This window comes from Mesocricetus auratus, unplaced genomic scaffold (assembly GCF_017639785.1).
Source record: "Mesocricetus auratus isolate SY011 unplaced genomic scaffold, BCM_Maur_2.0 Super-Scaffold_100004, whole genome shotgun sequence".
Lineage (NCBI taxonomy): Eukaryota > Metazoa > Chordata > Mammalia > Rodentia > Cricetidae > Mesocricetus > Mesocricetus auratus.
In genome coordinates this window covers 48,717,358-48,731,008 of record NW_024429189.1, presented here as the reverse complement: position 1 = coordinate 48,731,008, position 13,651 = coordinate 48,717,358, and the positions used below count along the sequence as shown (strand labels likewise).

Below are 13,651 nucleotides of genomic sequence, written 5' to 3'. Positions count from 1 at the left end.
TTGCAATAAAACAAAGGAATAGTCTGCACAGAAGTTCAAATTAAGCCTCTGTAGAATATGTAATTTTTAAAACTTTTCAAATGTCAAGTTATCTCACTTCTAACCATGAAGGTCTTTTAAATTCTTGGTTTTACAGTACTGCATTAATAATCACAGTCAAGGGTGAGGATGGAAACTTTTTGTGTAGAGTGGAAAGGTGGGTAAAGCTCTTTAAAGAGTTAAGAGGGTCACAGGACAAAACTGACAGGAGATTTGGAGTAGGAATAGACACGGGCCACATGTCAGATGATGATGAACTGGAGAGGTAGCACTGAACTGGTAAATCCAATGTCTCTGGGAGAACTTGGATGAGTTAGGGAAATTCCCAATGCCTATGAAACACAGTTTTGGCAAAAGGGAAAAGCAACCAGCTACATAATGACACTGCAGAGTTAAGGAGGAATGGCTTTTTAGGAAATTATTATGACTGTATTTCTAGAGTTTGCTAATGCGGGGAAAAGTAGAAACAAAGCAAATTATTAATGTGATCACATGGTTGAAGAAGTTAGCAGGCACTAACTAGTGCATAGCCAAGTGTCCTTCAAAGAATAGATGTGAGCAGCACTGTTGAATGAGAAAGGCTAGTTACAGTTTGACTCAACTGCTCACCAAGTGTGGGTAGGGATTTACAGTAATCATGGCCAAAATGTGAATGATGAACTATACACCATTCAAACCATGATGATGTGGACAGAAATTTCTATGCTCATCACCTTGACATTGACCTTGCGTGTTCCTGTCATGAAAAGTGAAGAGCTGATTTAGAAACATCTCTGAGGATGTTCCAGTTGTGACCCAAACTCAACTAAGCCCACTTAAACAAAGTGACAGATTTACTAGCTCCAGTTTCTAAAGCATTGACTGCTAAGGGCTGCCTATAAAAGAGACTGACTCAGGTACACATGATGTCAGTAGATTGGCCTCTGTCTGTTTTGCTTGCTCTGGAATGATCTCTCTGATGCTGTTAATTGTAGCAACACATCACCAGTATTTCCAAATTCCAAACTTTCTTCAAACTGCCAAACCTAGAAGGAATGAAAAGGTTTTGTTTTCCACAGGATCTAGCAAAGCATATCCTTGTTTGATTGCTTTGGGTTAGGCAACAAGCTTATCTCCAAACAGCCCTTGTGTCCTGGTGAACTGGATAGATACCCTCATGTGGAGCACACATGTAGCACCAAGAGGTGGTGTGAGGTTGATGCTATTTAAGTCACTTGGTAAGAACTTGAGAATGGAGAGAGTGTATTCTTAAAAGCCACTAACAGTGTCTTGTTGACTGCGCAAACAAACAAAATAGTGCTTTTGTTAGTTGTAGAGGAGCTGGGTGAGGGTGTGTTCAGGGTCTTGACAGAGGGCCCTGCCTGGAAGTTCAGATGCTGTTCAATTTTCTTGGTTTCTCCCCTGCTAGTGGTTAGGCAACGTTTTTATTTCCTCCATCCTCAACCATTGCTTTTCTCATACTGAAGATGAATTCTCAGTTCCTTTCTGCTGTGAAATTCTGTGACCTTTAATCCCCATGTATCCTTACAGAGACCTGCTCCAGACTAACCTACCCTAATCCTGGCCCGAAGAAGGGTCAAGGAATCAGTTGCGGTTTTGCTTAGGAAGAATTTGTAAATGTAGCTTTTTCTTTCCTTAGTTTCACTTAAAGGATACCCTGAGGAAATCTGTTCAGGTGAGCTGTGTGTGCTAGAGACCTGTAAATCATCAAAAGCAGTGATATGGGTTTTCCTGAATTCCTTTTTTGTGGTGTAAGCTGTAGGAGTGGTGGCTTTTTGGAGCACTATGTTTGTAGGCTGTACTCACCTCGTATATATGGGTGTGAAAATCATTCTGGGAAAAAGTCACAGCTGTTTTGTTTGATTTTTATATTTACTCACCATCTGTGGTTTGATACTTTCTACAAACCCTCAGAAACAGCCTCACTATTGTGAAGGGACAAAAACAAAATCACCAATTGTTCTTAGAAACGACTGACAAGACCTATACATATTAAATAAGATTTCACAATTATAACATTCAAAATAAATTCTTTAGACTTGAAAAATGTTACCTTAAATACTGTCCTTTTCTAATGATATACATGATGATCACCTGACAATTATATCTAAGACAGTCTATTATACAATTTGCAGATATTATTTTTGCATATTATTGCATGAAATTCTCAAAATTGTTTGAGTTACACTATTTTTTATGAGAAGCTAATCAATTTGAAAGATAAAGTAATTAATTATATTCATATTTAAATGAAATATTCCCCAAAATTCATTCCTAAATTATCCCATATCCTTTTCCAGGAACTAATCAGCCAAAGGGTTAGAATAGATGAATCATAATTGATTTAAACAAGTGGCTAGTTCCTAGTTTCTAGTTCCCAGTTTCTTAGCCACTGTCTTTAGACATCAGTATGGGATACCATTCTACCTAAAGGGAATTACATAAAGATTGATAAGGTTTCTGGCAAACATTTAAGTGTGATTCTTTTAATTTTTAAAAGTGTGTATGTGTGAGCTAGAGGCCAACACTGGGTAGCTTCCTCAATAATTCTCTCACCAATTTGACTAGATTGTGGTTTTTATGTGGGATTGGAACTCAGACCCTCATACTTATATGGCAAGTACTGTATAGAAACATTGCTCTAGCATGAAAAGGCTACCTTGCCACAAGAAAAAAAAAAGCTAAACCTAACGTTAGAATTTGTTCTAAATAAAGACAAAAGGAATCTGAGTCTTAGATGATATTGTTAATTTCTGTTTTTTAAATCTTGCTTTAGAATATTGAACTAGAATGATATCACTTTCCTCTCTCCATTTCTTTCTCTAGCCCTGACTGTGCCTTTTCTTGCTCTCAAATTGATAGCCTGTTTTTATTGTTGTTATTTTAATGTTTTATTGTATGTGAATTTTGTCAGGATGTATATCCCACTGCCTTTTCAAAACCTTTAGAATGTATATGTATGTATATATGTGTGCATATATGTGTACATAAATGTATGAATGTGTGCAGGTATATGCTCTCCCAAGTCTTCATACCATGCAAGTTTTATCTGACCCCATGATCCCAGCCTTTTTCTTATGTGTTAGTAAATGGAAATCTGCTTAGGCCAATTCACACGGGGTGTAGCTAGCTTAGGCTCCCCAAGAGCTCACTGTGAGACAGGTGTTGTTCTAAAAAACTTATCCTCCATTTCTCTACTCCATCCTTAACTGCATCATTAGGCACAATGCTATTCCCATCTCTGTTGTTCTGAGAGGGAACTGAAATTCATATAGGTGGAGCCTCTTTCCAGCTACACAGTTAGTAGGTGATGAAGCAGAGGATGCTTAGTAATCTAAAACTTCACAATCAGTGGAATGTTAAGCTTTGTGCCTAATGGATTATATTTGAAGTTATATTTTGAGCTAACATTTCCTGATGGGAAGCCAAGAATCTTCTGCTAGGCCTAGGGCAGTGTTCTGCCTCTTTGATTTTCTCCCAATTCTGTCCCAACACACTCCAAAAATATAATCTTTATCCCAGATCTTCAAGTAACTTGATTCCATCTGAGAGCCTTACTGGGACATGCCTGGGGCCCTTCCTGCCTGTCCTAGGGGACAGGACCTTCCTAAGCATGGACATCCACTTCCCTGGGTGAATACAAAGGCGCTGCCAAATCCTTCTTAAGCCTTAACTAGGAGAAGGCCACCTCTGACTTCCACACTATCCTTAGCCAACCTTCCAATAGCCAAAATCTGTCTCTTGGGAACTGAACTAATGATGGCATGCCTGCCTTCTCCACCCTAGTGTTCAGTCCTGTTTTCTCTCATATACAATGATCACATTCTCCTAGGTCACAGAAAAGCAGAGAAATCTGCTTTAAACACCCACAAAACTTGAGATTTTTGTGAGCTTTTGTCCTTTCTGGAACAGCAAGGGAATAAATAAGTGAATTAATGAATGTATAGATAGATAGATACATACACATGCTTTGAAAGTAGCCTGCAAGAATTAATTTCACTGTGTTCAGAATTTAAGAGGTAGGTTAGTGATGACAGAAATGGAATTCAAATGCACGTGATCCCCTCCTAGAAATGAATTTACCAGCTTTCAAAGTACCATAGGTACCATAGATTTTTTTTTTGCCATCGAAATCTCTCTAGAAGGGAGTGGTCCAGATACCAGCTTTGGAAAAAATAATCTAAGCTTTCTTCCGCCAAAAATTTACCAGTAAGCTAAACTGCTATATGTTCTTTTTCCTTTTTAGTTATTTGATAATTTTATACATGAATAAACTGGATTTTGGTCAAATCTACCTCCCATTTATGTCTTCAGATTCATCTTATCTACCTAATAGCACTTTTCATTCCCATCCAAGGATTTTTAAAGATTATTTTTAACTCTAAATTTCAAAGCATAGACAAGATGAAGAATAATGACTACTGGTACTATTAACTAAATAGGAAGGCACTCTATAATCTGTACACTATGTAAGAAAATCATACATTTGAAATGAAGGAGATCTCAACAATTAAAGACTTGGATGCCAAAATCAGACATGCTGGCACTCAAAATGTGTCATGGCCACTGACTGAACAAATTGTCTAGGGGTCTGTGCCTCTCTTATTATTCACTAAAATAGAAAAAGATGATAATTTTCCTCAATGTAGTAATTTGAAGTTTGAATGAGCCAAATTTTTGCTTTTTTCTTGGTTCAAAATATAAGCAATAGAGTTGATTCTGAAGCCTAAATAAAAGACTGGTATCATGTTCAGGGGTTCTTTGGTGGATAGACATGTTAGTTGATTAAACAACATTAATGCGTTCCTCTGCAAAGGAAACACTGGCTACTACAGATGATATATACAATGGGCAGATGAATTTCTCATCCACCTCCCAAGCATCTAAGAAGTGTAGCACATGGGAGGTATAAGTTCAGCATCACCCTCAGCACTAGATTATTGTCTCCCTGAACATTGACTTCTACCTCAAGGTGCCAATGGTAGCCTTTTGGGTATATGTCCCTCCTTAAAAGTGACAAGTCTCCAAGACAAAATGTGTTTGGTGTCAATTTCCCTCTGCCTTACACAAGTCCTAGGGTGCTGGACATTTGCTGTCATGTTCAGCATGTTATTCTGAAATATTTTGCAATCTTAATTCTCTAAATCTTCCATGCACGGTTCCCCAGGTCGTTATTTTCCCTCAGAGATACTTTCTCTTAGAGAAACCATAGTCACCAAGAATTAGTTGCTTTTTAGGCCAGGTAGGTGGCTAGAAACTACAGTGGAGGTGGTGTGGTGAGTACCTGGCTTGAAAGTGAGGCATTAGCAAGTGAGAGCTTGAGCAGTAGGGGCAGCAAGGCAGCCACAGCAAGGCTGGTCCAGTCTTATCATACAAGGAGTTGACAGTTCACAACCTAACATTAAATATTGTAAAATTGAAGCTTAGGATACATAGTTTGTTCACCAGAGAAATAACATCAAATATTGATTCTGTCACATGCAGAGAAATAGTGTTCCTGCTGGGTTCATTAAACATTAGGGGTAAAATGGATGAGTTAATTGCATCTTGAAATAGACCCTTTATCATATGAATGGCATCAAAGAACAAGAAAAATTCAAACTTGAGAAGCCACTGTCTCCTAATCACACCCAGCATTTGAATAGTAATACTAAGTTTACTCGTGGCCATCAACTTCCTGGAAAGGACTGTGGTTCCTTGGGTGTGACTGTTTTCCAAGAGTCCACTGTAGACAGAAATATTTTCACTGACATATAATTTTAAGAGTCAAAATCCCATGACCTCTCTTTCCGAGGCTGCCTCCTTCTTTATTTCCCTTTCCCCGCAAACTTTCTAGTTCAAATTATAAGCCCTTTGGGAGATGTGTCATCTTATTTGGAGAGAAATTTTGGCCTATAAATAGCTCCAAAGGATCACTTGATCACTGATCAGATGCAAGGTCAGTTTTTCTCAGTTCCCTGATCCCCTTTCCACACACAACCCTTGTCTGAGAACCTTTCTTTAATCTTTGGTGACTCCCATTGGGACACAAAAACATCATGTCAAAGAGTGAAACATTTTTCAGAGGTCAAGAGTGATAGCTTGTTACATATATATGCCTTATCATTTATTTACTATAGAATACACTTGATGGATACCAAAGAAAAATGCATCAATAGTTATATTTTCACATTTCATGTTTCTAAAACAGGAAGTCTTATTTCTTAACAACACTCATATTTATGTTCAGATTATCTTCTAACTGTAAGATAAAGGTCAATAAAACCAGTGATATTTGGAAGAAGCTATAAAAATTTTAGAAACCCATTTTAACAACCTCTTTGTGCAAATTTATGTAAGTAGCAAAATGAAATAAATTGAAAAGAAAGGTATTGCATGTTTTGGTGACATAACCTTATGCAAATATTCAAATATTTCCAGATCTGAAAAAAATGTTTATGATAACTCTGTCTATAAAAGTCCAAATATGGTGTCTGCCCTGTCAAGGTTGATTAGATAAACATCAAAAGTCACTAAGTCATAGTAAGAGGAAGTGAACACAAGGAAGATTGTAAGATGGGTGAATACAAAAGAAGAAGAAAGCTGAAAGTGAGGAGAAATGGATACCAGAATTATATTCCTGTAGAATACAAATCCCTCACCCCAGAACACATGATCCTTCTGGTTTTTTTTTTTCACTCCAAGTATAGTCTTCATCTTGGTACTTCCCTCTACTTGATGATTCTTGACTGTCCACTGACTTGTTTACTGATTTAATGCTAATTGTCTAATGTAAAGGACTGAAAAGACAACGAGAGCAGAATTACTTTAGCTTTATGTACTATTGTATGACCCATACCTACATTGGTGTGAGGCACAGCTCGAGGATTGACATTATGTCCAACAAATGACTAGAAAATATTTAGTAACACACACTAAACTATTATGAGTGATTACTCGTGGGGTAAATAAGATGAGAATGGGATATTAAAAGTTTTATTCTAGAGTTCTCGGTCTCTAGAAAATGACACACAACTAATGGAAGAACCACTACTCTTTGTCAATAATAAAAGTGTGAAGTAATTAATACTGGATGACTTATGGAGACCACCCCCATCCCACAGGCTAGTACAATAGAGGCAGCAGAGGCACAATGGATGAAGACATTGAGGCCATTTTGCAGCTGATCTTGTTGACCAGAAACATTTCTGGGGAGCACACCCATAGCCTCTCATTGTGTTCAGTGGAAGCCAAAGGAAATTCTTCCATGTGCTGACGGGACACATCCTAACATATCTAGTTTCTTTGTTGTGTGCTGCATTCATCTCCCAGTCCCTCCCTTCAACTTTGTCACTCAGTGGGACATACTCTTGTTTAAAGCTGAGCAATTACATATTAAAAACAACTACAAAAACAACTAACATAGAACACGTAAAAACTCAGACTACACAGATAAGGATGATAGGAATGGACTGATGGGATCAAGAAGAAAAGGGATGGCATGAGGGCAGTGATGAAAAACGTGTGTCAGAGACATGAAGGTATTTGTTAACTCTTCCTGTAAATTCAACCCAGTTCTTCTGTTACCCGTCAGCCACCTTTGTCCTCTCTGCCCTCAAATGTTTGTTATCCTGCCTTTCTTGGGGGATTTGCCCTTGCTCTTCCATCTGCCTGAAATGGCCTTCACTTAGATATTTCCATTTTAAATTCTTTCTCATTCTTTGTGTCTTAAATGACACAACTCCTGATGACCTTATCCAAAGAAGTGTTTCCTGTTATATTTATCTCCTCATTATCTTCTCTATTTAGTCTTTTCCTCCCCTTGAAATATAAATTCATACAAAGAAGGACCAGGTTATGTGTTATTTTTTAATTTTTGAGACAGAGTTTCTCTGTGTAGCTTCATAGACCAGGCTGACCTCAAACTCACTGAAATCCAACTGCCTCTGCTTCCCTAATGTTGGGATTAAAGGGGTGCACCACTACTGTTTTACTAAAAAAATCTGAGATAGGATCTTTCTATGTGGTCCTGCTTCACCTGAAACTCACCATGTAAACCAGAACTCACATAGACCTGCCTGCCTCTGTCTCCTGAGTCCTGGAATTAAAGGTCTATAATACCATTCCCAGAAATTTTCAATTTTTTATCATGTAATAGATTAACAATAGTTTTGACATGTTTCAAGATTATGGTGTTTAAATATCTACTTTAGATAAGATTTTTTATATATATTAAAACCAGAACTAGTTACAGTATGCTCTCAGAAATAAATACAGGGCCAAGACCTTACCCTCTAACTGCTTAATTTACAAGGGTAGTTGCTCCATGCTGGTCATATGTGAGAGAGGCAGGGAGGCATGTTTTAAGAGCTATCTTATATTCTGCAAGGTAGCCTGGCAAACTGATAATTATAGGAAATTGATGCTACAGTCTTGAATCTGGAAGTCAATCCAATTCAAAATTTTCTCTTTAAGGTAACCACATCATTTTCTTTAAGGTCTTCAACTGATTTGATGAGGACTATCCATATTTTGAAGGGTCATTTATTTGCTCCATCTTCCCATGTTAAAAAAACAAACCTTCATAGAAACATTTAGATCATCATTTAAATACACAACTAAGCATCACACCCCCCACCACTGTCTTACCAATTGAGCCACTAGAGAAGTATCTGTTGCTGTTCCAAGATTTGTTGTTTCTATATAGAATGATGTATCCCATGCTTCTGTCTTTTGACATATTACTCTATTCCATAATAAATATAGGTCATTCTTTTTCCCTGAAATCACGTTCTCTTTCTCAACGAAAACATATGCATAATAACTACAAATCACCATACTTCCGAGTAACACACCCCAGTGATGATGATTATGTCTTCACACTGATTTTGTCTTGTCTAGCTGTCTGTCTTGGGAAGTTTGTGAATTTAGAATATACAGCCTTCAAATCCTCAACACAAATTTGCGGTGGAAAACTGGGCAATGATCGCCACCCACCTGGCATTCTGTTTCAGTCAGATGACAAGAACAGGGAAAGGAGAATGCGAGGAGCATGGTGACATCACAGCATTACACCACAATGGCCCCTGTTCCACCTGCCCTGCTCTGTAGTTTTAGATGATCACTGCATAAGAGATAATAGAAATGGCATAATCTTTAAGTAATGAAAATTTCAAGGCATGCATTATAATATTATGCTAAAATGGGCTAAAGAAACTAACTTGAAATGGGCAAAAGAGTCATAAAAAATGTTTACATTGAATTACGGTGTCGGTGGTCTAGTGTTAAATCAGACTCATTCAAACATAAGAAGCAAAAGAAACTTAAAAAAATCACAAAGTGAGTATTAATCAGTATGAATATTCAACTGTATGTCTTTTGTCTTATGTGTACACATAGTTTTGTAACTCCAGCACTTAAGTAGTGTTTATTTTTACTCAGGTGTTTCATAAATGCATTTGTACTTATGTAATATCATGAAGCTAAATATTGTATGTATGTATAGAAGGGAGCAACACACAGGGGGGTCAATTTAAAGAATCATATTGATTTACAGAACACAAAGGTCAAAGACAGTGTGCCAAGGATATCTGGGTTATTGATCTGGTACACTTTCAAGGAAATGATCAATGGACAGGACAAGTTAGTTTGTGTTCTGTAGACAGAGTAGACTGGTGTGTGTAGCTGAGTTTTTATCAACTGGGAAATATTTCCTTTATTATTTCCAGTTCAATTGTTAGGAAGTTCTCAGTTATAGACTCTGACAGGCCTACAGGCAGGATGTTCCCTGAGCACCCTTCTCTATGACAGCTATGGCCTCTTAGCAACCAGTCCACATTACTTCCCAGAAGTTAATTTGTGCTGTCTCCATAAAACTCTGTTGATGTCCTTGGCTGACAGTTCTCTATGTTGCTTTGGCTTTGAAGAGACAAGATTTCATCTGGAGCTGGCCCAGGCTGGCCGCAAATTTGCCATCAGGAGTCTCCCAAGTGCTGGGACACTTGGGTCTAAACTCATGAAATCTTCACCCTCATGTTAACAAGAGCTCTTGACTGGCAGTGTTCTTCCCTCTTAGAGAGGCTAGTCTCCTGAAATTAACTTTCCACATAGCCCTTGGCATCCATGCACACCATCTCTGTGTGTTCAAACAACTAGGTATTGAAAGTGTTCAGGAAAAGAAATGGCATCTGGACTGAATGAGTAGTCATTCTTCCCTAAATAACACAGTATGACAGATATATATACATACATATATATATACATATATATATATGTGTGTGTGTATGTATGTGTGTATATATATGCATATATATACATATATGTGTGGAATATACATTTTATTGGGAATTAAATGAAATGGAGAACTTATTTAAGGTAATCATGATTAAACTCATAGGTTACATGCAAATAACCTGATATTTTATAAATGGGACTTGAACATGTAAGAATCCCTAAGACAAGAGAGCATCCTTAATTCCCCATGAATACTAAGAGACAACTCCAACCATTTATTTTGATTTTAAAAATTATTACTGCTTTTATGAATGTGTGTGTGTGTGTGAATGCTGCAATACACACAAGAAGTTCAGTCTCAGCACAGTTTTCAGGAATCTCTTCTCATTTCCACATGGGCTCTGGGGAGTTAAGTCAGGTCTTCAAGTCCTTTGTGGGCTGAGCCATCTCACTGGCCTTGTTTCTTTCTTCCCTTATATATTTTTTTCTGTCTTAAAGTCTGTACTGATATTGTTAGAAAGAATATTTTAGAATCATTTTAGAATTCCTAAGTTATTTCATTAATTTAGAAAAACTAATTCATTGAAATTGCACATATGAATGACTTTTGGAACCATCAAAAAATTCAAATAGCAATTGCTATCTGTACTACATAGAAAAATTAAATAAGAGTTTTTACTTTCTTCCTGAACAACTTGCTTCCTCAATAGCACACACTTATTTATGAATTTGTCTTCCATCTTTTTTTTAATCACTGTTAGAATGGCATATAAGAGATTGATAACCGATACTTAACCACTGCTAACACTGTTATTCAATATTTGGGAAGCAGCAGATGCTGACATGTCTCATTTGTTGCCCCCAGCAAAGGATCAGCTTGCAAACTTAAAAGCTTTCTAAATGTTAACTCAATTTTAATAAATAGTTCATATTAAGGAATAATTAGGAATGGTATGCTGTTAGTAAAAGAAATGAAAAAAACATTGCAGTGTTTGTTTCTTTGTTAGTCTTTGTTTGCCTTTCCCAGTGTTTACCTATGCATGTGTTTGTAGAAGACTTCTGGACACTGAAGATGAGCTCAGTGACATCCAGACCGACTCAGTTCCATCAGAAGTCCGGGATTGGTTGGCTTCTACCTTCACACGGAAAATGGGGATGATGAAAAAGAAACCTGAGGAAAAGCCAAAGTTTCGAAGCATTGTCCATGCTGTTCAGGCTGGAATTTTTGTGGAAAGGTAAGCAGCATGGTTTGCATCCCAAGAAAAAGGAATCTGAAAGTCAGCAAGCATGCCTAGTCCATCAAAGCTCTAAGGGTCCATAGTCAGCCTGTGGAGGACACTCAACCATCACCAGTCTAACTAGATGGTCAGCTTGAACTTGTGATGACTATGAGCACAACAAAATCACCTTGTCTTGGATGTTTTCTTTTTATTTCTACTAGTCTGGCAGGAAGACTGAAATCATACCCCTTTGGAAACATACCTTATAGAAAACTTTATAAATAATCCAAATATCTTCAGTTATCCATTTTATATAAACATATTACAATAGCTCATAGAATAAATTCTACTTTGGAGGACTTAGGCTTCAGCATTTGTGTTACTGAAAGAAGATCCTGACACTATTGGAGGTCACCAGAGTTTCCAGCATATACACATATTTAGATCGCCAAGTTGCACATGCATTGTTATTTTAGTCTTTAGGAGAAAAGCTTCTTTTCTTTCCATAAAATGAGATGTTTCAGAATTACTAAGTATAAATATGTCTGACAAGACTGAGATGCATTTATCAGGATTTCCTCAGGTTAAAAAGGAATGTATTTAAATATATGTAAAAAAACAATTTTAATATTTTGAAACTGACCAGATTGAAGGACAGATTATATTGTTACATATCAGGGCACTGCTTTTGATATAGTGACTGAGGAGGTCAGGCTGGCCCTGAATTTTTAATTCTCCTTCCTCAAGTTTCTGGAGATATAGGACTACAGGCTTATGTCACCATGCTCAGCTCCAGCACCCTTTACATTTAAGTGAATTCTGCTCATTTTTTTCATCTTTCCATATTTTGGAGCATCGTTTCCAACCAATAGAACAATGGAAAGAATATTGGATTTTCAAAATGTAAGTGAGAAGGTACAACAAGAGTGCTATTGCAAATTCAGTTTAAAGACATGTTAGTACCATGATGATAATACTTCCAATAGCTTGTTTCATGAGGATATAACCCAAAAGCACATCTAGTGAGTTATTATTCAAATCACTTTATTAGCTTCTCAGCTATATCTGATTGGATTAGATAAAAGATATTCTGGTTAGTGAGAGGGTACCACCTTGTCTAGTATCTAGACTTATTCTAACAGAAATCTGCAGCAAGGGGGCTGGGTTGAGGAGAGCATCCTTTTGTATGAGTATTGTTGATTTCCCATGGCATCAAATTAAAAACATCTAAGTAGTGTTTCAGAGAGTCTCAGATGAATGCTTGTTGAGGGAATGTATATTCCTTGTTAAAAATACTGCAAACCTTGGCAAGCTAAAAACCAATGCAAACTGTGGGTGAGATCCAACTGAACGTGCATCCATTTGAGACAAGGTTATGAATTCAGGATTCATGTATTGGCCTGGCAAGTTTCTATTATTTCATAGTTAATGCAATACAAATTAAACCTCCTTTCCAAATAGAAATATCAAAATTTTGTGCAGAAGATAACTAATACGAAATTTAAGTGTTTGCAAATTATCATGCTTAGAGTGCTTAGAAACAAAATCTTTATCTATCAATACCACACCCCCTTTATTGATATTAATTAATCCTGAATTTACAAAAGTAATTACCTTTAATCCTGGAAATATAAGTCTTGTTGCTTTCCCCACAAAGCCTCCCTCCCAAGACTCAACACCTTAGAAGGTCCTGGCACTTATTTGCCCAAATGCTATCTGGGGTAGTGATGAGAGCAAGATGGCTTCTTTTTGTTTCTTTTAAGGTTTGGAATAGCATTTCATAATTTTAGATAAGTCTTCAAAACTAATCACCTATAATTTCACTTGGACTTTACTACCTACTGGATTCCAGGAAATTCATTAGTCTTTTTCACCTGGTTAATGAGACAGAAGGCAGCTGCAAGAAGACACCTGCATTCACTCTCAGTTTTGGAACAGTTATGTTAATTTTCCTTTTTAATTTGAATAACAAAATTTGTAATTTTATATTTCTTTCCCTAATGACCAGATGAGGAAGGATAAATTAATACAGAATTTTTAAGATTACTTTAAGATGGCAATCCTTGCCTCTTTTCATTCCATATAATAAGTAATACTCAGGTTGACAGCCTATTTCCCAGTCTAGGAAACTCTGTGGTTTCAGAGAATCCACTGGGTCCGGGGAGCTCTGGTTTATGTGA

General features: G+C 37.0%; 1 protein-coding gene across 9 annotated transcripts in view; it reads left to right on the top strand.

The window, feature by feature from the left end:
* The window catches only part of Pde1a (phosphodiesterase 1A), a 273,639-nt gene that overhangs the window by 203,241 nt on the left and 56,747 nt on the right, over nucleotides 1-13,651 (top strand). For 8 of the 9 annotated variants that reach the window (XM_013121172.3, XM_013121178.3, XM_040745692.1 and 5 more), the window contains one exon: nucleotides 11,304-11,486. In XM_013121172.3, coding sequence (XP_012976626.1) covers nucleotides 11,304-11,486 — 183 coding nt within the window. Of the gene's footprint in view, nucleotides 1-9,121; nucleotides 9,358-11,303; nucleotides 11,487-13,651 lie in introns of those variants that run through there. The other variant, XM_040745694.1, reaches the window with a different exon arrangement.